The sequence below is a fragment of the Mchenga conophoros genome, linkage group LG19 (genome assembly GCF_057382185.1).
Source record: "Mchenga conophoros isolate Kocher_MC1m ecotype Shallow Benthic linkage group LG19, M_conophoros_male_GT1.1, whole genome shotgun sequence".
Lineage (NCBI taxonomy): Eukaryota > Metazoa > Chordata > Actinopteri > Cichliformes > Cichlidae > Mchenga > Mchenga conophoros.
In genome coordinates, this window is record NC_140544.1 from 10078137 (window position 1) to 10098599 (window position 20463).

A 20463-nucleotide genomic window follows, 5' to 3' on the forward strand; every position below is an offset into this window, starting at 1 on the left:
TTTCAGTCGAATAATTTCATTTTTCATCTGATCTACTGACTACGATCATTTCAGATCCAGTAAGCTGATAAAAGTAATAAATCTGTGAGAAGAATTAAAGAATAAATGGACATAATTCCTGTGGAAGGACCTTCATAGAGCCATGGGTAATATAGTCTTTGGTCACAGAGGGTCATATGATTGTTGGGTTTTTCTCTGTATGTATTATTGTAGGGTCGACCTTACAATATGAAGCATCTTGAGGTGACTGTTGTTGTGATTTGGCGCTGTGTAAATAAATTTGGATTGAATTGAATTGAATGTGCTACGACCGGTTGATGAGGGAAAGAAGAGGGGATAAAAGACATGCTGTGGATGAGAGCCAGAGATTTATAACAAATATTTAGTTCAGAGAGGTCTATGACACATAGTGACTGAGGAAGAAACACTCAATGTGCAGATAAACAGCATCTGCTTTCTGCCAATTGCTAAGCATTATGATTGAGCATGTGTCAACACGTCTCCCAACTCTACTGGTCCATTTGAAATCGAAACAATAATCAGCTATGTGACTGTCGACCTAAGGCTACCCAGGCATACAAATACCCACAACTCTTTTCATATTTCCCAGTTAAAATCTGTCCATTCCAGTCCTCTGACCATGCAGGTCTGAATCTGAACCCAGACAGATAGAAAACCAAACCCAGCTAAACAAACAGCCTCAGAGATGTGGAACCAGTTTTTTCTCACTCATCTTATTTGCGTGTTGTGTTTCCTGGTCTTTGGTCTCTGTGTTGTGTGGGAGAGCACACAGTTCCTACATTGTTTGCAAAGAAGATGTACTGAAGCACAGGTGTTTTCATAGAACAGTGGGCGTTGCTGCCTGAAAAAGCAGAACAGATCATGTTGCATGAACTAACATCCTCTTTAAAATATCAGTTGTCAACCGATGGCTTTGTTAAACACAAAAGAACAAGTACCTACAGTATAGTATTACAGTACATCTCACAGAATGACTGGAACAGTTTTCAGTACTCACAGTGAAGAAAGGTGATTAAAAGTATTTGTGTCTGACCTTTATTCCTTTACTCCTTTCCTGATCTTTGAGTTTGCTGGGTTTGAGTTAGTTCTTTAAATAAGTCACTCCCTTGTTTTCACTCTATGAGCTCCACACTAAAGTTTCCTGCGATCACTGCACATCCTACTTTATTTTCACTCATGTCTATCTGTGTGATGCTAAATCCTCCACAGAGACCATTAGATGAAAACAAACATTAGCCAGTCGAGTATCCTCGCAGGTCGGGCCTGGATCAAACAGATTCCAGAGGTGCTGCTATAAATCATGTCGTCAGCAACCTGCTGCTGTGAAAGGAGTGACACTCGTTTCAACACAGTATATTTTCACATTGAATACACATTTTCCTCCGTGTAACATCTAACATTTCTCAAAAATACAGTGTGATACCATAACCAACACACAGCCAATAAAAACAGTGTCCTTCAAACAAAATCAGTAACCTCCTCAGCTCTTGCTGGGACAGTGGCGCGGCTGCCCCTCTGTTGGTTTTCCATGGTCTCTTGCGTTCTGGGGGCCTCTGGATGTCTGGAGTTTTGATCTCCTCCATACCTGCTTCATACCCTGGAGGACGGGGCTGTGGCCCCCCCACACTCCCTAGCAGATCGTTACATGGAGAAACCTTTGGAATACAAGCACGCTGATCCACACAGGTATGCACACGGGTGTTCACTGCTCGTAGACTTAAATTACACCCTTCTTGGCTACTACTTCGAAGCACATCTGTCCTGCGTGCTGCACAACAACATTGAATATTTAGTATTTACTGCTGTTTACACTAAGCTAGATTAATGCGATGGTGTTGTGTTTAGTATATTGCTTTGTTTTTTTTGTTTTTTTGCTTGTCTTCTATTCTTCTCTCAACAGGTGATCCAGGAGATTTTTATTTTTTTTCTCCCCCCCTTTCTCACTGTCCCTCTCCCCTTCTGTTTTTCCTTTCCTTCCTCTTTCTTTCTCCCTTTCCTATCCCTCACTGATGTCTGTCCCGTCTGTAACATCTGAAAATAAAATATAATAAATAATAAAAACAAAGATCGACCAAATGGACCAATACGGCAATGCCACGAAGATCCATTTGGCAAAGTAAATCCATTGGGTATCCTTGTTGGTCTTCAGACAACAATTCTGATGGCTAAAGAACCAAATGGGACAGGCAAAAAACAAAAAAAACAAAAACAAAATCAGTAACACAGAAAAGTGGCAGCTAAAGGGTTAAGTCTGCAGGTCCACACACTCATGTGAACTTAGAATCTCTCTCCTCTTGGGTCTGTGTCATTCTCCTGCTCCTGCAAATAAAAGACATCCATCCACCCTTTTTGCACTATTTGGGTGAATTAGGCACTAGAAATGAAGTCTCTAATCCTAAAATAAGTCAAGTCTTTAATCTCCATTTGAAGTCAGTCAAACCTTCAGTCCATCACAGTCCAGTCACATGCATTTATACCAATTATTGCTGACAGTGGAAACCCGCGCACTCATTTGAGTATCCACTGACAGCAATCTGATCTAAAAAAGAAATTAAATAAAAACAATTCTTTATGATTTTGTTATGGATTGAATCGCTACAATCCTTTTAGACCCATTGGATGTGGTCAGTGTCCCAGACAGGTGTACCTCTGCTAAGCCCATTGTAATCTGAAGAAGCTCACCTTGTACCTGCTCTCAGTGAAATATTTCATAGCACTTTTAATTCCAATCTTGGAGGCCTGTGTGGAGAGCAGGGAAATTATTTTTGCTGCTATTGTTAATAATCATCATCCTTACCATTGCATTGATAATATAATCTACAGCATTGATATTGCATTCAGATGTTTAAACAGTGTGTGTCTTTCAGAAAGACTAAGTTGCAGGCTGACAGGAAATTGCAGGTTTGCAGAGCGTGCTTTTGTAGAAGTGAAACCGAGAGCAGAGTCTAAGTGCAGGTTATTCTGAGGAGCTGGTTAGACGAGGCTATTTGAATAACCAGGTTATTCAAATTGTCTTTTATACTTTTACATTCTTTGATTAAGCTTTCAGTAGAGGTTCTTGATTAAAACATTTATTCAACATAGTACATACAGTTTCAGTTAGGTTGTTACACATAAGGATGAGCCTCTGTTCTGGTAAAAGGTCAGAAGTGCAATGGGTGACATGAGAGAACATGTAAGGTCGACACATACACACATACACACACATACACAGTAGATAGACGCATTTATAGGTGAGAGGTTAGTCATGTTTGTCTCTGCAAAAAGAGGAACAGTTTCTTGCAGGATGTGTGCCTTGTGTTCAAGACGAGAAGTGAAAGTCAGAAGGGACAGGAAACACCTGCCGTGAAGACGGAGACAATGTTCTTTTTAAACTGTGTTAAAAGTCATTGTGGCTTTGATTTGACGTATGCATATATTCTGTCTGAGGACGCATGAAGGGGCGTCATTAAATTCAAACCCTGATGGTATAAAATATCTGCTTATGCTTTGAGTAGTCGGAGATCAGCGCTGTCTGCGAACAGAGCTGGTCCCCCCACGCGTGTATTCATTAAAATCAATTGTTTGACCAAGCTCTTCTGGACCATGGTTGTTTGTACTCTCCTTCCTCAATATTTGAACCTTAACACCTGCTTAAAAGAGAGATGATTATTAAATCATCAACACAGAAAATATCATCACCGGAGGGATGACCCCTGACAGCTTTTCTCTAAGTCCACTGTTACAAAAATATTAGGCCCAGTTCCAGACATGTCCCAAGTATGAAAAACACTGTCCCTCTCTCAGAAGGAGAAAACAACCCAAACCTAACTGGCAGAATCAATCTAATTGTTGAGTCGCAAATTTTAGAGACCAAGTACCGCTCAGGTTAGAAGGAGTTGATTTCTGTGTCGACATTCCAATTAAAAATCAAAAACAAAATGATCACAGGTGAAGAGCAGAGTTCTGTGCCAGCTGTTTATTGAAAGATCAAATTCAGCAAAAGATCAGAAGAAGCAAAAAGCTCCCCCGGGGTGTTCGCCGTAAGAACATCCAGATCAAAAACAAACAGACGAACAGCAGCCAAAAAGCTACCCAGGGCGCATCTGACCCATCTTTTTATCGGGTCAGTGACCCCTCCTCCTGCTTGATAGTTTTCCATTCCCTGTCCGTCTTAAATTCAAACTATCAAGTTTTCCCTTAACTTTACAAATCTCAATATCACTCCCTTTATCAATGTAAAACGTTTGTCAGTACTTTGCCCTAATCAGTTATCCTACTTGCACTTTGTACCTTTTTTAATCTCCGTCGCTCAGGTTACATAACATTCTGGCACTACTCCAGGACTTTCTGGGCGCTGTTCTCACACGCTGTCGTCCATCATTTTTAATGGACTCCCTCTGACAGTTTTTGGCCAAAGTGAGTCCAAAAGCCCGCAAAATTGCAGATATCAAGCCAACTGCAGGGTAATAACAATCAATCCTCCTGACAACTTTCCCGGCTTTGGAGCCAGGAGTACTATATCCACTAAGGAAGGGTTTTCCCTGCCTTTGGGCAATTAAGGTAGCCCAGGAGCGTCCTCAGGTGTGCCCAGTCCTCCTGCTGTATAGGCCAGTGCACTACGTTTGGCAGTGTAGGCTGGCAGCAATGTTCCCTCTAATGTTTCATGTGTCTGAGCGAACACACAAACTCCCTGAGCGTCCCTTGGACCACTGTGAGCAAGAGCAGACGTGTGCACTGTGGTCACGCCAGCATCGAATCCATCCAAGTTACATGGTTCATAAAAGTTATCAAACTACAGCATTTACATTTATGTTAGACTACTTTTAATTAACTGCTTTAGCCCACTTACAATGAAAATTAAAAAAAAATCTTGTTCATGACCTGTGTAGGATGTTAACACTATTGGAAGTAAAAATAACTTGAACTCCAATTTTGAAAACACAACTTTCTTGTTTTTAAAAATAAAGCTCTGACTTGTATTATGAGTCTGTGGTCTGGAAGATAGGTCTGTAACTCTGCAAAACAGAATTGTTAAGGTCCATCCATCCATCCATTCGCTTCCGCTTATCCTTTTCAGGGTCGCGGGGGGCCCTGGAGGCTATCCCAGCTGTCATAGGGCGAAAGGCGGGGTACAACCTGGACAGGTCGCCAGCCTGTCGCAGGGCTAACACACAGGGACAGACAACAGACAGACAATTGTTAAGGTATTTATTTTAATAACATTTAAATTCAAGTTAGATTTTTTTTTGTGCGCAACACACATTTACTGTGTGCAGAGACCGTGCCAGCAGTGCGCAATTGCGCACGCGCGCAGCTTAGAGGCAACATTGGCTGTCAGAGAGGCTCCCAGGTGCAGCTTGAGCCAGGTTGAGTTCATGTTCTGTCAAAATGTAAAAGAACCCACCCACCACTTTAATCACACTCTAGATCTTGTTTTAACATATGGCATAGAAACTGAACATTTAACAGTGTTTCCTGAAAACCCTCTCCTGTCTGATCATTTCCTGATAACATTTACATTTACAATAATTGATTACACAGCGGTGGAGAGTAGACTTTATCACAGTAGATGTCTTTCTGAAAGTGCTGTAACTAAGTTTAAGAATATAATCCACCCACTGTTATCATCTTCAATGCCCTGTACCAACACAGAGCAGAGCAGCTATCTGAACGCTACTCCAACAGAGGTCGATTATCTTGTTAATAATTTTACCTCCTCACTACGTACGACTCTGGATACTGTAGCTCCTGTGAAAACTAAGGCCTCAAATCAGAAGTACCTGACTCCGTGGTATAATTCTCAAACACGTACCCTAAAGCAGATGACTCGTAAGCTGGAGAGGAAATGGCGTGTCACAAATTTAGAGGATCATCATTTAGCCTGGAGAAACAACCCCAACCCCAGGTTTCTCTTCAGCTCTGTAGCCAGGCTGACAAACAGTCAGAGCTCTGTTGAGTCAACCATCCCTTTAACACAGAGGTGGGGGAACTCCAGGCCTCAGGTCCCGAAGGCTTTAGATGTGTCCTTGATCCAACACAGCTGATTTAAATGGCTAAATTACCACCTCAACATGTCTTAAAGTTCTCCAGAGGCCTGCTAATGAACTAATCATTTGATTCAGGTGTGCTGACCCAGGGCGTGTTATCTAAAACCTGCAGCACACCGGGCCCTGGTACCTGGTACCTGGAGTTCCCCACCCCTGCTTTGACTAGTAATGACTTAATGAACTTCTTTACAAATAAAATGTAACCTGCAGTAGGTGCTCGCAGGAGTACCAAGGGTCCCTTCATGCAGCTGCTCAAAGTATCAGAGGAGATGAAGACAGACTTTAAGTTTGACTATGTTCTAGTGGTGGACACTGAAGGTCTGCAGGCTCCTGAGCTGGACGGTAACAAGACTTGTTACCGTGACAACGAACTGGCGACATTTGTCGTTGGTCTGGGAAACGTGACACTGATCAGCATCTTTGGAGATGATCTGTTGAAGATCCAAGATATTCTGCAGATTGTTGTTCAGGCTTTGATGAGGATGAAGAAAGTTCAGCTTTCTCCCAGATGTGTGTTTGTTCAGGATGTTCCAGATGTTGCAGCAGCAAAGAAGAACATGGACGGAAAGAGACGCCTGCAGGAACATCTGGACCAGATGACCAAACTAGCAGCTGAAGAGGAGCTTTGTGATGCTGAGCGCTTCAGTGATGTCATTGAATTTGATGTTCAGGAAGATGTGAAATACTGTGGGCAGCTGTGGGAGGGCAGTCCACCCATGGCTGCTCCTGATCCAGCTTACAGCGAGAGCCTCCAAGAAGTGAAGAACACCATCCTCTCTAAAGCTTCAAAGTTTGCTGGGATCACTCTCTCACAGCTCAGAACCAAAATTCAGGACCTGTGGAACGCCCTCCTCAGTTTCAAGAACACACCTGAAGTTGTATTGTACAGAAAACTGGAGGCCCTGGCCAGAAAGCAGACCTGGATCCTGATAAGAAGCATGAAGACCACTGAAGACCAGCTTTTTAACACAACTGAGAATGGAACGCACTACGAGGCAGCAGTAAGTTATCTTTATAAAGAAAATAAACTGAAGATATGAAATATTTACAAATTCTTCATTCTAACATAAAATTTGAATTTTACTTATTTTTCTTTTGTTTAGGATCAGCACGGAGGAGCCAGAGGATTCAATGAATCAGAAGAAATTCCTGGACATAAAGAAGACCTGCAGCACAAAGACATTGCTGCAGCAGCTGCAGAGATTCAACAACATTTAGAAAAACAAGATAATATTCCACTAAATATCGCCATCACAGGAGAATCTGGTTCTGGTAAATCCAGCTTTGTTAATTCCTTCAGAGGTGTGAGTGATGATGAGGAGGGAGCTGCTCCTACTGGTGTGAAACAAACCACCTCAGAGGTCACACTGTACCCCCATCCCAACTATTCCAATGTTACTTTGTGGGATCTTCCTGGATTCGGCACCACCAAGTTTCCAGCTAAGAAGTACCTGAAGCTTGTTGGATTTGAGAAGTTTGACTTCTTCATCATCTCAGACACTCGCTTCACAGAAAATGACGTGAAACTCGCTCAGGAGATTCAGAGGATGAAGAAAAAGTTCTGCTTTGTTCGATCAAAGATCGACAACGATATAAATGCTGAGAGGAGAAAGAGAGACTTCAGTGCAGAGAGGACTCTTAAAGTAATCAGAGACGACTGCGTTCACAGTGAGTGTCTGATCACAGCTGAGTGAGATCTGGATTCACTTTTTAAACATATCCTTGTTTTAAATTATTTATTCTTTGTCTTGGTTCCTGGGTCAGTGACACAGTGTTTTGAGTTTGTATGAGTTCCGTGGGTGTTTGTTCCCTTTGTGGTCGTGGTCTCCTCAGGTGTGTCCTTGTGTCTCCGTGTTCCCTCTCTTGTCTTGTTAGTACGTCTCTAGTCCTACTCTTTGTTTCTCCCTTTCATGTTCCCATGTTCTTCTCTCTGTGTTTCATCCTTTGTCTACCCAGTCTGTCATGTGTCTCCATGTCTGTTCATTCCCAGTCCCAGTGTCAAGCTCACGTGTCTTTGTCAGAGTCGGTGTGTTATTTCCTGTTTTATTTTGACAGTCTCATGTGTGTGCCCTCATGTGTGTTAACTTCCTGTATCATCAGTTAACTACTGTAGTTACTATTTCTCCCACTGTTCTTTGTCATGTTGTCATCATATCTGCTCCAGCTGTGAGCTCTGTTTGGAGAGTTCCCTGATTAATATTCTTAGGTTTCTGCTGTAGTTTATCTTGTGACCTGTAAATCCAGCATCAAAGCTTCTCTTGAGTCCTGCATATTGGATCCACGACTCTTCCTTCCACACAGGATCCTATGATATTATTTTATAAATCTAACCATGTCAACATGTTTCTCTATCACACAGGTCTACAAGACATCGAGTCTCCACGGGTCTTCCTGGTGTCGAGTTTTAAGCAGCACTGGTGTGATTTCTCTCTTTTACAAGAGACCTTAGAGAGAGAACTTCCTATGAAGAAGAGAGATGCTCTGCTGTGTGCCATGCCCAACATCAACCCAGAGACCATCATCAAGAAGAAAAAAGCTTTTCAGTCCAAATTAACATACTGGGCCACTCTGTCTGCACTTGGAGCAGCTGTTCAAGTTCCTGGTCTTTCTAGTGCTGTTGATCCTGCTTTGCTGGTTGGTGCTGTCACACATTTTGTTCATGCGTTTGGTCTCGATATCCTGTCTCTGAAGAGACTTTCTGCCAGAACAGGTGTGCCCTACGCTGATTTGTGTGCTGTCATCATTTCACCACTGGCTGCAGCAGAAATAACTATAGAGCTCCTCTTGAAGGTGATGACCCAAGTGGGATGCACAGCTTCATTAATGGCAGCAGAGGAAGTATCCAGATTTATTCCATTAATTGGAATCCCAATAGCCATGGGTCTCTCTTTCACTACAACTTATAAAATTCTGAATGTTATCCTCAATCAGCTCGCTGATGATGCTCAGAGGGTGTTTGAAAAAGCTCTGGGTCTGTAAAGATAAAAGACAATGAAGCTGATCAGTGTGTGAGGGGCTTCAGCAGGTCTCATTTCCTCTGATCAGAGCAGAAACAGATTAACTTCTCCCAGCTTCACACACTGAAAGTTTCCTCTTCCTCACATCAACACAGGAACAAATGTGATCTCATTACTCAGATATGAACTGTGTCAACGTTATAAACTTTGTAATATATAGAAGAGCTGCTGAATAGTGTTATTGTTGTTGTTGGTTTTTTTTGTGTGTGTAATGAGTTTCAACACTATGAACAGTAATGTTCATCTTCATCATTCCTGTCTGGTATTAATAAAATGTATTTTAGCGTATTTCATAATATCCTCCTAAACTTGGGGGGGATAAGTAAACCTGGTGAATCACTGAACTCTCAGCTTCATTAAAATGGATCATTATGGGTAAATGTAATATAGAGGTCCCCATTTACTCCATAACGCAATGATTTATTTGGTACATGTATACAAATCTATAATTATAATCTGAAACTAAACTGAGCGACCTTCAGTAACTTGTTCTAAAAAAAAATCAACCTACAGTCATTTTACAGTCATCAGAAATATGAGTCTTGGTTTTCCTGCAGAACATTTCAGGCTGAGCAGCCAATCCCAGTCAGAGAGAAGTGGCTGTGACAGAAACACAGCAGAGAGAAGGACAGAAGGTCAGAGCTCTGAATTCAAGGAGCAAACACACAAAACAAGACGGGAAGAAATTTTATAGGCTGGAAATACAAAAAGCAAATGAAGGACAAGCTGGTAAAAGGTGGATGAGGGTCAGCAGTAGAATAAAATGGATAAAATAAAATAAAAATAAATTTCTCATTATAATGGTCTGAAATAATGAGAAACTGTGACTGCAGTTTTTAAATTTAACAATTATTTGTGATGCTGTGTGTATTAATAATAGCAAACTATATAAGGACAATAAATAGAGGAAAGATTTACAGGAAAATTAAACATTCCTCGTGTTTTCATCTAGTTTCAAAAATCTGATCTTAAACATCAAGAACCCTGAACAGTTTTTATTCTCCTGCTGCAGGTTTGGAGGATGTTGTTTTATTCTTGTCACACAGTGGTGACAATTATTGAATAGATTATATTAATGGACCAACAGGTTTGATTACAGGAGCACAGCCGTGTGTTTAAATGAGACACAGAGGCAGGGATGCAAATTTAAAGAACAAACCAGCTTTGGTGAACCGAACCACAGATTTGACAACCACAGGTTTATGCTACTACACACAATTATGAAAAAAAAATTACAAAAACATTTTAATACATAAAACTACCAGCATAAAGACTTAGCCACGTGTTAGTCCTCAGGTCTCAATGTCGGGCGCACCCTGGTAACCTGACTTTGAAACGCTTCTAGAAAAATCTGATTACATAAGTTGAATTTCCATGAAAATCCCAAACATCACTCACACAAAGAGAACATCCCTCACAGCAGCTTATTGTACACAGACCCAAATAAAAACTTATCTGAAGGGTAGAGTCCAAAAATCTCTGGGTTCAAAAGAAAATAAGAATCCAAAAATGTGAGCCAGTGGTCTTAAGCATCACCAGCTGTGTGTGAAAGTGTGGATGAGACAGTGGAAAAGAAGGGAATCAGTCTCTCTGTCTCTGTAAGTAAGTGGGCTAAATCACAGGAGGAGTCCACCTCAGCACCAGAGGACCTGTCAGCAGAAAGGGTCTGAGGAATAATACAGATATTAATTATGCTGTTCTAGCTAAAATCCACAACTTAGGTCTTTGCAGACATCATATTTCACATCAATTTGTAGGTAAAATATCAACATTTGCAAAAAAAAACCCAACATTTGTCTTGTACAAACTTTGCATTGCTGCAATATATCTTTGAAAATCTTTTTTTGTTAAAATTTAGAAAAACAAACACTTTCCAAACACAGTGTTGGAGCCATATGGACTTTGTGGTGATAAAGTGTTGTGTGTATGGTGTTGCTTGTCTATTCCAGAGATTACGGTTAGCTTCTTTGTCACGTGGGAGGTGTTACCCTCATGCCTCACTGTGTTCAGTGGAATATAACCAAACTTGTCAAAAGATTTTTTTTTTTTTTAATTTTAAAATTTCAGTGTGAATTTCTTAATGAACGAGTGGGAAATACATTCACCTGGTTACCGGTCGGGCGGCCTTGAGAATGGGTGAGTAGGGACAGTGTGGTTTTTGTTGACCGTGTTCGCTTGTGCGTGTCAGTCGTCTTGTCTTGTCTCGAGCCTTCAAATAGTTTGTACGTGCTCGGGTTTGACTGCGATGTGGATGGATTGCTGAAATATTCGATAAATGCTCAGTGGAAAATGTTTGGAGACTGATTAAAAACAGCAAAGCAGCATTCCCTACTTCATCCTTGGAGTGGATTCATTGATATCAAGTCACTTCATCCACATTGAAATACTGCAGTTATTTGCTTTTATGGATTTCAAGAGGTCATTGAGACATGGAATCACTTCAGTGTGAACAGACTCACGCTGCACTGAAACTGTAATTGTACACACAGAATCTCAGCTGTGGAAACATAAAGCCAGACATGCAATAAACGGCTGTGTATGGAAGAAAACACTGATTGCAGCGGTTATTTGTGACGTGTCCACTGGTGAAAAGTCTGCTGAGCTGTTTATGATGCATTAAAGACGTGTAACTTATCGCGTTCATTATGAATTTGAAATGAATGATTTGTCAAAATGTGGTTTGAATCATCTGTAATAAGCTGAGTCAGGGATTTTTCTAAAGTCAGAATGACTAGAAAAGTCTCCAAAAACTTGAAGCATTTGAGGGTCTGGCTGCAAAACACAATGTCAAACTCACTGCAGAGTCTTTGGGAAATAAAATTGAAAGGTTGCAAAAGGAGCATAAAATAAATGTGAACAAAATTAGAAATCTGATTCCTTCAATGAAGGTCTTGATGGATGCTCAGTCATCCAGGTAAGTAAATCGCAAAAGGTTCACATTCAGATGAACAGAATCAACCTTTATTTCTGCAGCATTCATCCTTTGTCTTTTTAGTTGCTGCAGTTCTTCAGATTTTTAATCACTGTTTTATCGTCATTTAATGATGTTTCTCATTGGAGGAGGCGGCACTCGAATCATTTCATGCAGAAGTAAATGATTGTAGATTAGACGCAGGAGGGGGAGGAGACGCAGGTGAATGTAATTAACAACAATCAAATCAATAAATCTGAAACAGGAGAATAATAAACACAGAGATAAGAGGACTCACACTACATTCAGCCAAACGATGAGTCTGATGTTCAGATGTGTGGCGTGTAAGACAGCACTGTTTGTGAATGAAGACATTTGACTCAATGAGAAATGAATTTAACTGAAATATTATTTTCATTTAACTAAAATTATATCAGTGCTCTACTTAATATTGTTCTTTTTTAAATTTTGTATCTGCAGAATTTCACTTCAGCATAGATCAAATGTTTGTTTTTCATTTCATTTTTATTAACTTAATTGTGACACATTAAGCAGAGTATGCTAAGTTTTAAAATGTTATGATATTCACAAGAATATCATAACATTTGTTCTTGTGAGCATGCTCACAAGAACTGTTCTGCTTCGTTCGCTCAAAGATTGACAACAATATACAAGCTGAGAAAAGAAAGAGACTCAAGCAAAGAGGAGACTTCCTATAGGAAGGTGAGTTTCCTATGTGATCATGTATTTCAGAGTGAGACAAATTTTGGGATGTTTTCTGGGATGCGTCTCCCTGGAGGAAAATGGCCCTCTTCCTAATGATGGCGATGCAGCTTTTTTTTTTTTTTTTTTTTTTTTTCCCCAGTGGTTTTTAACACTCAACACAAATTAAAATTATTGGTTTGGCTCCTCTTAGCTTGCTGATCCTTTCTTGATATATTTTAGGCTGATAACAGCAGATTTTCTTTTTTTAATGTATTAAAGTAGCTTTGCATCAGCTTTAGGCAAACATTACTGTTTGTTAGACTCCCTTGGTGTCCTTTCTTTAAAGGGTCATTAATGATTCTGTAACCTGATTTCTTGTTACTGCTGTTCAGACTCTGGGCTGTGGGTGAAGGCTGAGCTACTACAACTAACTTTCCATAATAAACACCAACACAGCAGACCTCAGCTTTGCTACCTCTGCTCGTGCATGTACCCTAACCCTAAGCTCTGATATGGTGAGCTGTATTACGCGAGTTGTGAGAAGGTGGTTGCTCTGAGAACAAGACTGACACACTGTTTAAACCATATGTCAAAACATTTTTGAAATTCAAGCAGCAGGCATCTGGTTACCCAAAAAATGTGAAAGCAGCTGAGAAACAGCAGAAGTTTGAAGACAAAGGACATCAGAACCCACTAAGATTGTTTTGTTTTTGTTTTTTCTTTAAACACAAATCAGCAGTTGTAATAAACTGCGGTTCTCCATGTGAGCAGAAATGCCATCTTGTGAGCTGATTACAGACCCTGACAGATGATTAGTGATGTTTAGTGACCACTATGACATCAGCTTTGTTTCATCTCTGATGATGTAGCTATGGTCCAGTGGTGTCACGCTGATGGTAGAGGGTCGCCGGTGAAGGATGTGAATGTCTTTGTCAATGACAACAGCTTATGCAAGGCTCGTGTTGTATGACTTGTTACAGATTCAGTTGTCTTCACCTCTCATCCCAGTGAGTGGGTGCTTCCATTAGGCTCATATCTCGGCGAGCTGACTGATGAGCTCAGTGATGGTGGGTCTGGAGAGGAGGATGATCACAGTACAGAGTTTGTCTCCGGTGGTCCAAAACCCTATGCTTTAGCACAAAAAAGGGTAAGACTCAGGTTAAGTGTAAAGGTGTAACACTCAGTGCTGTTAACTCTAAAGTCGTTACCCCCGAATCATTGAAAGGCTTAGTCCGGGTATTTGTGGCCAACAGGGGATGCACATTTAGTTGCTGTGTCTGACACCATCAGGTCAGGTGGTCTATAACAAGGGAAGGTGCTGCCTGATTATACAACGCTCCCTCATGGATACTGAGCAGGATCAAGCCTTTGATGGAACGCTTCAGCACCCATTTAGTCTGGTTATTAGTGGGCTGAGTAATTGTAGAAAGACTTTCTTTGTCAAAAGCGTCATTGAAAATGCGTCCAGCATTATTTCAACCAAAACTGATAATATTGTTTACATCTACTCCTGCTGGCAGCCTTTAAACAGCTTCTCCAGATAAGAAAAATCACCTTTGTGAATGTTGTACCAGAATCTCTGCGTGACGATGACCTTTTACCTCCCGATAAGAGCAACTTGCACATTATCAACGATGTTACAGCTTCTAACAGCGTAGAACTTCAAAACATGTTCACACAATACGTTCATCAGAGGAACTTGGGCTGCATGTGTTTAGTTCAGAATTGGTTTAGGCAGGGAAAATCCAGTAGAACAATTTCACTGAACACTAGTTACTTAATTCTGTTTATTAACCCTACAGATAAATACCAAATCTCAATTTTAGGTAGACGGATGTTTCCACGTAGTACAAAATACTACTTAGAAGCTTTTAATGATGACACATCTACCTCATACAGGTATTTTCTAATAGATTATAAATCGAGAGTGCCTGACTATTTAAGACTTGGAACCAAATTGTTATCAGACCGTCAAGTTGTTAAAGAGGTAAAAAAGGATGTCGTCTTCACGGATGTGGAAAAACTTTGCACTGCTGGAGGAGTTGTATAAATCCCTGCCTAGTGTATGGAGGAATATTATTAGTAATGCCTAACATGGATTTTATTAATGGGCTGTGTGAGATGGCTCTCAGTGCTTTGAAGGGTAACGTCCTGCTGACTGACCAACAGCAGACAGCAAAAAAAAAAAAAAAAAAAAAAGGGGGGGGGGGGGATCAGGCTGGTTGCAGACAAAAAGGACAATTTTGAAAAAGATGAGATCCATCAACTAATCTGGAGGATTTTTGTTGCCGTTATTAGGGGCTGCCATACCCTTCATCACCAGTCTTACAGCAAAAGGTGAAAATGGAGCACACACAGAAAATGTTTTTGGTTCCACAGCAGCAGTTGGACATGTTAAACCATCAGCAGCAAAATGCAGCTTCCATCAGACATGTAGTGCAAAATGAGCTCAACAAAGCTATGGCTGAAGTGCTGCAGCTATCAGATTTGGAAGTATATGAGAAGGCTGAAAAGTATTCTGGTATTCTTCAGAGATGCCTTTCACTTGTGAGACAGGGCAAGAGTGGAAAAAATGTACTGACTCTCTTTGCCCGATGATGCTAATCAGGATGCGTCTGACTGTCAAGCTAATGTCGGCGGAGGTCGTGATGGTGGTGACAGACAAAAGGACATGTTCGTGGACAGAGATGGGCAGTAACGCGTTAACGCGTTACTGTAATCCAATTACTTTTTTCAAGTAACGAGTAAAGTAAGGGATTACTATTGCAAAAACGGTAATTAGATTACCTTTACTTTCCCGTAGGAACGCTGCGTTACTGCGTTACTAAAACCGTGATTTTTTTGCGAGAATGTCTCACGACAGTGACGTAAGCGAGTGCGCCGTTAGTGACAACAGCTGTGTGCAGATCAACAGTGGATCATATATCGAGTACGGGAGAGAGTATGAGCGTGCAGCGTTTAAAGCGTGGAAGTACTGACCTTACTTTGAGTTTGATTCCATAAAAAGTGACAAAAACATTAGCGTCCATTAGCATTGTGCGTGGGAAGAAAACTTCTTTTTACAGCGAAAAAAACCCCTAAACTTCCAAGCAAGCTCCGAGTAGCTACGATGTAATGGGAAACTCACAGAGAAACTGCCGTATCCTTCCACTGACTGCTGTGGCACACCTGCACCAGGGTAAACCTCCGCCTACCCAACTCCTGCTTTACAGGTGAAAATAGAGCAACAGGACCGCTGAGTCTTTGACTTTATTTATTTTCTGCTGTGTTTTACTTGCATCTATTTGAAAGACTGAGTGTAAACACAAAAAATATATATTTTATGTGCTGGAATGTGCAGAAAATAGGTTTAAATATTAAACAAATTTCTTCCAGTCAGAGAATGTTGCATATAATAAAATTTTTGCTTGATGCATAAAGTTAAAAGATTAAAACTAATAAAACAAGTTAAAAAAAAGAGACTTTTCCATTTGATTACATTTTGTATGATGGATTATGCAGAAAAAGTAGAATTGGGCTGAAAGATCTATCGCTTTATCACCTATTCAGGTTGTAAATCGTGTTTTTAAAAAGTAACTAAGTAATTAATTACTTTTGAAAATAAGTAATCAGTAAAGTAACGGGATTACTTTTTTGGGGGGGGGGTAATCAGTAATTAGTTACTGATTACTCTTTTCAAGTAACTTGACCAACACTGTTCGTGGATGAGGTTTTATCATATATGCCATATTTCTTTTAAGACGTACAAAGACAGTGAGAACAGAATCTAACACCAACACACGTGTGGTCAGTGTCCCCTTCGCTGTTGGCTTTTGTGTCATACTTAGCCTGCACTGTGACAGACAAGAGAACACACAATAAATAATCAAAACAGTCTGTCTACAGTTCAACCAGCGTTTCAGCACCACAACCTTAGACTTCAATATGATCTCAAATTTCAAGTGTAGTATCTTCAGTACAGTTACAACTTGAATGTTGCTTTGAATTTCACTGTTACACAGTTTGAAGGTTAGCAATGTGCATCCTTAACCAACTCACACATATTTAACTTGGCCTCATTACAAGGCACATAAATGACCTGTATGCAATTTCAGTTTCTCATGAAGGCAGCTGAAAACATTCACAATAAATAAGGTGATGGTGCCTGACGTAGTCTTTGAAGTCACACGTGCTCACAGTCAGCTAACATATCTAGTTTAGAGTCAGTCACATTGTAAAGTGCTTCACATGTTGTGTGTAGGAACCAATGAGAACATTCTTAAAATGATATATATCTTCCTTTTTATCACTGATTGTGTTCATTTGTTTTTGTGCAGCCCAGGAGTTTGAAGGAGCAGCCAAACCTCAAGGTAAGACTCTTTCACTTCCCTTTTTGACCTTGTTTAGTTCACTGGTAAATAAGCTTTTAATTAACAGCAACAAATAGTCAAATCAAATTCAAACACCTCTCTCTGCAGGCCACAGTAGAGAAGTTTGGATATGTATGAATGTGTAAGCTTATTAAATATAGTGCCCATATTTTTGGCACCCCAACTAAGGATTGATTGGAAAGAATGCTGTGGTGAAACTGATGAGCAATAGGAATTTTACCTTTTGTCAAATGTCTTTACTTACTTTACTTTACTTTAAATACATTTTCTCTCCCATTAAAATGTCATTTTAATATGGTTTTTGAGGCTGTTAAACATGCTATAAAAGCATGATCAAAAGTAAAGAAACAAAAGTAGACACAATAATGAAGTATTCATCACTGTCTGCCTGCAGCTCGTTTTAGCTTCTGTCCAGATGGCTGGTTCAGCTATGGTCCTCGCTGCTTCAGCTATGGTCCTCGCTGCTTCAAGTTCATCAATAGTCCCAGGTCCTGGTTCTCTGCTGAGGTACTGTCATTGAGCTCAACTATACATTTACACCTGAACAATGAGATGTTCCATGGTTTTTGAATTAGCTGAGCAAATTTTTAGAAACACCCTTTCATGGAAATCATAGAAATGGCGGTCTCTTCTTCACCTGAACTAAAGCTTTGGTGATTGTATATATTTGTAGGACAGTCAGTCTCCCACATGACTCACAGAGCTTTAAGTTCACACTGCAGCTTAATGATACATCTCTTTATGTTCATCTATCCAATAGGAGTACTGCAATAGTCTGGGTGGCAATCTGGCCTCAGTTACCAACCTCAGAGAGTACAGCTTCCTCCAACAGATGACACAGACAGCGGGTCAGACTACTGCTTGGCTGGGAGGTTTCAGCCTGCAGGTAGAGTTTTAGAAAAAAAGAAACACCACCTCAGTCAGTCCAGATCAAACTTTGGTCCTGGTCGGAAGTGGGTCTAGACTTACACAGAATGGATATGAGAATAAATGAAGAGACTAAGTCAACACTCCCTCACACATATGTTCTTTGCATCTCAGAACCAGTGGCTTTGGATTGACCGTGAGGGTTTCTATTACACCAACTGGTACAGCCAGTCCTCTTCCAGCAGCTACCCTTGCCTCTTCCTACGATCCACCTGTGAGTAATATCAGCATCTGAAAATGTTATATTATTTTCTTTTCTTACATAGAGCATTGCCTGTAGAGTTAACCTTGATATGTCAGTTCAGATCAAATTTGATACATGGCTTCTTTCAAGCTATGAGACTGACACACCCTGTGTTTAAATGTATGCCATTTTGTTAAATCTGATATACAGTGTGTCAGTAAAGTGTATTATTGTGCCCAAACACATAAGGGTTTGTTTACTGGGAATAACGGTGCAGAATTTGTCAGTCTGCTGCAGAGAATGCCAAACTGCTGGGGCACAGGGTAACTGCAGGTGGGGTGTTAATCTAGGTGAAATATTTCAACTTGGATGAAATGAATATATTTTTAAATAAGAATCAATAGGTGCTGACCTCTATTTAAATGCTGTTAATTGCTGATAAAAACCACTGCCTTGATTAATTTAGTGTTAATTTTGATTTGTCTCTTTCTAATTCCAGATGGTTGGGGTAACACTCTGTGTACTTCCAGTTATTCTTTCATCTGCTCTAAGAATCCATTTGGTTGTTAACATTTATGCTAAACATCTGAGGCCTGTGGGTGGACCACATTGTATTTTTTTTCTGTTTAAAAGCATAAACTCTGTTGTATGTGTTATTGAATGGGAGATTTTTTTTAATTTCTAAAAATGTATTCTTCAAAGACTTAAATAATGAAGTGCTAGTAAATTTTAAACTTTGTTGGTCAGTGTAACAGTTTCTTTTCTATAATAAAGACAATGTGTAATTTCCTTTCTTGTACCTCTTGTAAGTCTCCTTAAAATTCTTTCAAACCCAAATAACAATAAACAATACCAATACCAGAAATTAAAGGGGCAGTAAAGCCATACATCCCAAAATTAGATTTATGTGATTTGCCTCTGGTCTGTAATGCTCCTTATGAATCTAGGTTGTTTTGTGTGAGAGATTTGGTTAAATTAATAGATGAACACATGCATGCAAGTGCAGAAACACCATCAGGGATGTTCACTGATAACAGGAAAGAGGATCTGGGTTGAAATACCCAGGCAGGCAGGAACTGTTTAGGAGGTTTATTTAAAGTCTAAAATACAGAGGAAACACAAATGACCATGAACCAGAGCAGAAATCCAGAACAACAGCTAGGCAGCATGACATTGGTGTGCATAAAAGACAATCAGATTATAAGATGGTAATTCATTTCAGTTTTCAAGTTTATTTACTTTGTGCAAAATCACATTAACAAAAACAAAATGAAACCTTTGGAGTGGTCTAGTCAAAGTCCTGACCTGAATTCGTTTAAGATGCTGTGGTATGAACTTATGAAAGCGATTCATGCTCAAAAACCCCCCAAAGACACGTGGGCCAAAATTACTCCAAATGTTTTTCCAATGTGATATCTGTCCTATCAGCATTTTGATTACAGCACATGTTTTGGCCTGTGAAAATTGAATCATTGCGTAATAAAATAATTGTTAAAAAAAACCAAACAAATAACAACAACAAAAAAGAAAACAAACCCCCCAAAAAACAGAAATGTGCAGTCACTCTAAGAACATCTTTTAGCACCCCTACTAGGTCAAGAATTGTTTATGGTAAAATGGTAAATGGCCTGCATTTGTATAGCGCTTTTCTAGTCCTTAAGGACCCCAAAGCGCTTTACACTACATTCAGTCATTCACCCATTCACACACACATTCACACACTGGCGATAGCAAGCTACATTGTACCCACAGCTGCCCTGGGGCGCACTGACAGAGGCGAGGCTGCCGGACACTGGCGCCACCGGGCCCTCTGACCCGGTGGCGCCTGAGTAAATGTCATAATCCTGGGTCTCTGACCCAGTTTTTTTGAGTTCTGTAAAATTTATGGTTGTTTGAGTATTGTATTTTCCATGAACTTTTGAGTTTTCATCATAGGCTATATTTAGGTCCTTGAATTTTCTGTTTATTTTATCTCCCCTGTGTTCCTTAATGTGTTCCTTAAAGTTTTTCTAGTAGAGATCACAGTCAGACACTAGTAGGGGTGAGGTACCATGCAAAGCAATCCCAACTCTCTAGTACCACAGGCCCTTTGCCCCTCAATCCAGTCAGAATAGCCTGATATGACAGTCTCACACATTAGAACTTTCCACTCTTGGAATGTTGGGTTTGTGGGCAATGTCTCAGTATAATTCTGGCTGCAGAGACAAACCTGACTGTGCACCATTTTTGCAGTGGTGGAATTACTGTTTTATCTCGTAGAAGACCTAAACATAGGGACAGTGGCTTAGTCTTACTCATT

The 20463-nt window shown here is 40.2% G+C and overlaps 2 protein-coding genes and 1 pseudogene across 3 annotated transcripts in view; 2 read left to right on the forward strand and 1 right to left on the reverse strand.

Moving 5' to 3' along the window:
- LOC146551751 (interferon-gamma-inducible GTPase 10-like) overlaps nucleotides 1-20463 on the reverse strand; it is a 51264-nt pseudogene that overhangs the window by 16676 nt on the left and 14125 nt on the right. The window lies entirely within an intron of this gene.
- LOC146551753 (interferon-inducible GTPase 5-like) lies at nucleotides 6293-9029 on the forward strand. Its single transcript, XM_085258269.1, has 3 exons — nucleotides 6293-7051; nucleotides 7154-7718; nucleotides 8410-9029. The coding sequence occupies exons 1-3, from the start codon at nucleotides 6293-6295 to the stop codon at nucleotides 9027-9029; spliced, it is 1944 nt and encodes a 647-aa protein (XP_085114395.1).
- On the forward strand, nucleotides 16954-18911 carry LOC146551754 (ladderlectin-like; the record flags this gene model as incomplete). The annotated part of the gene is made up of 5 exons (XM_085258270.1): nucleotides 16954-17032; nucleotides 17448-17560; nucleotides 17814-17939; nucleotides 18095-18194; nucleotides 18664-18911. Coding segments are annotated over 5 exons (489 nt in total), but the record flags the coding sequence as incomplete, so codon positions are not given.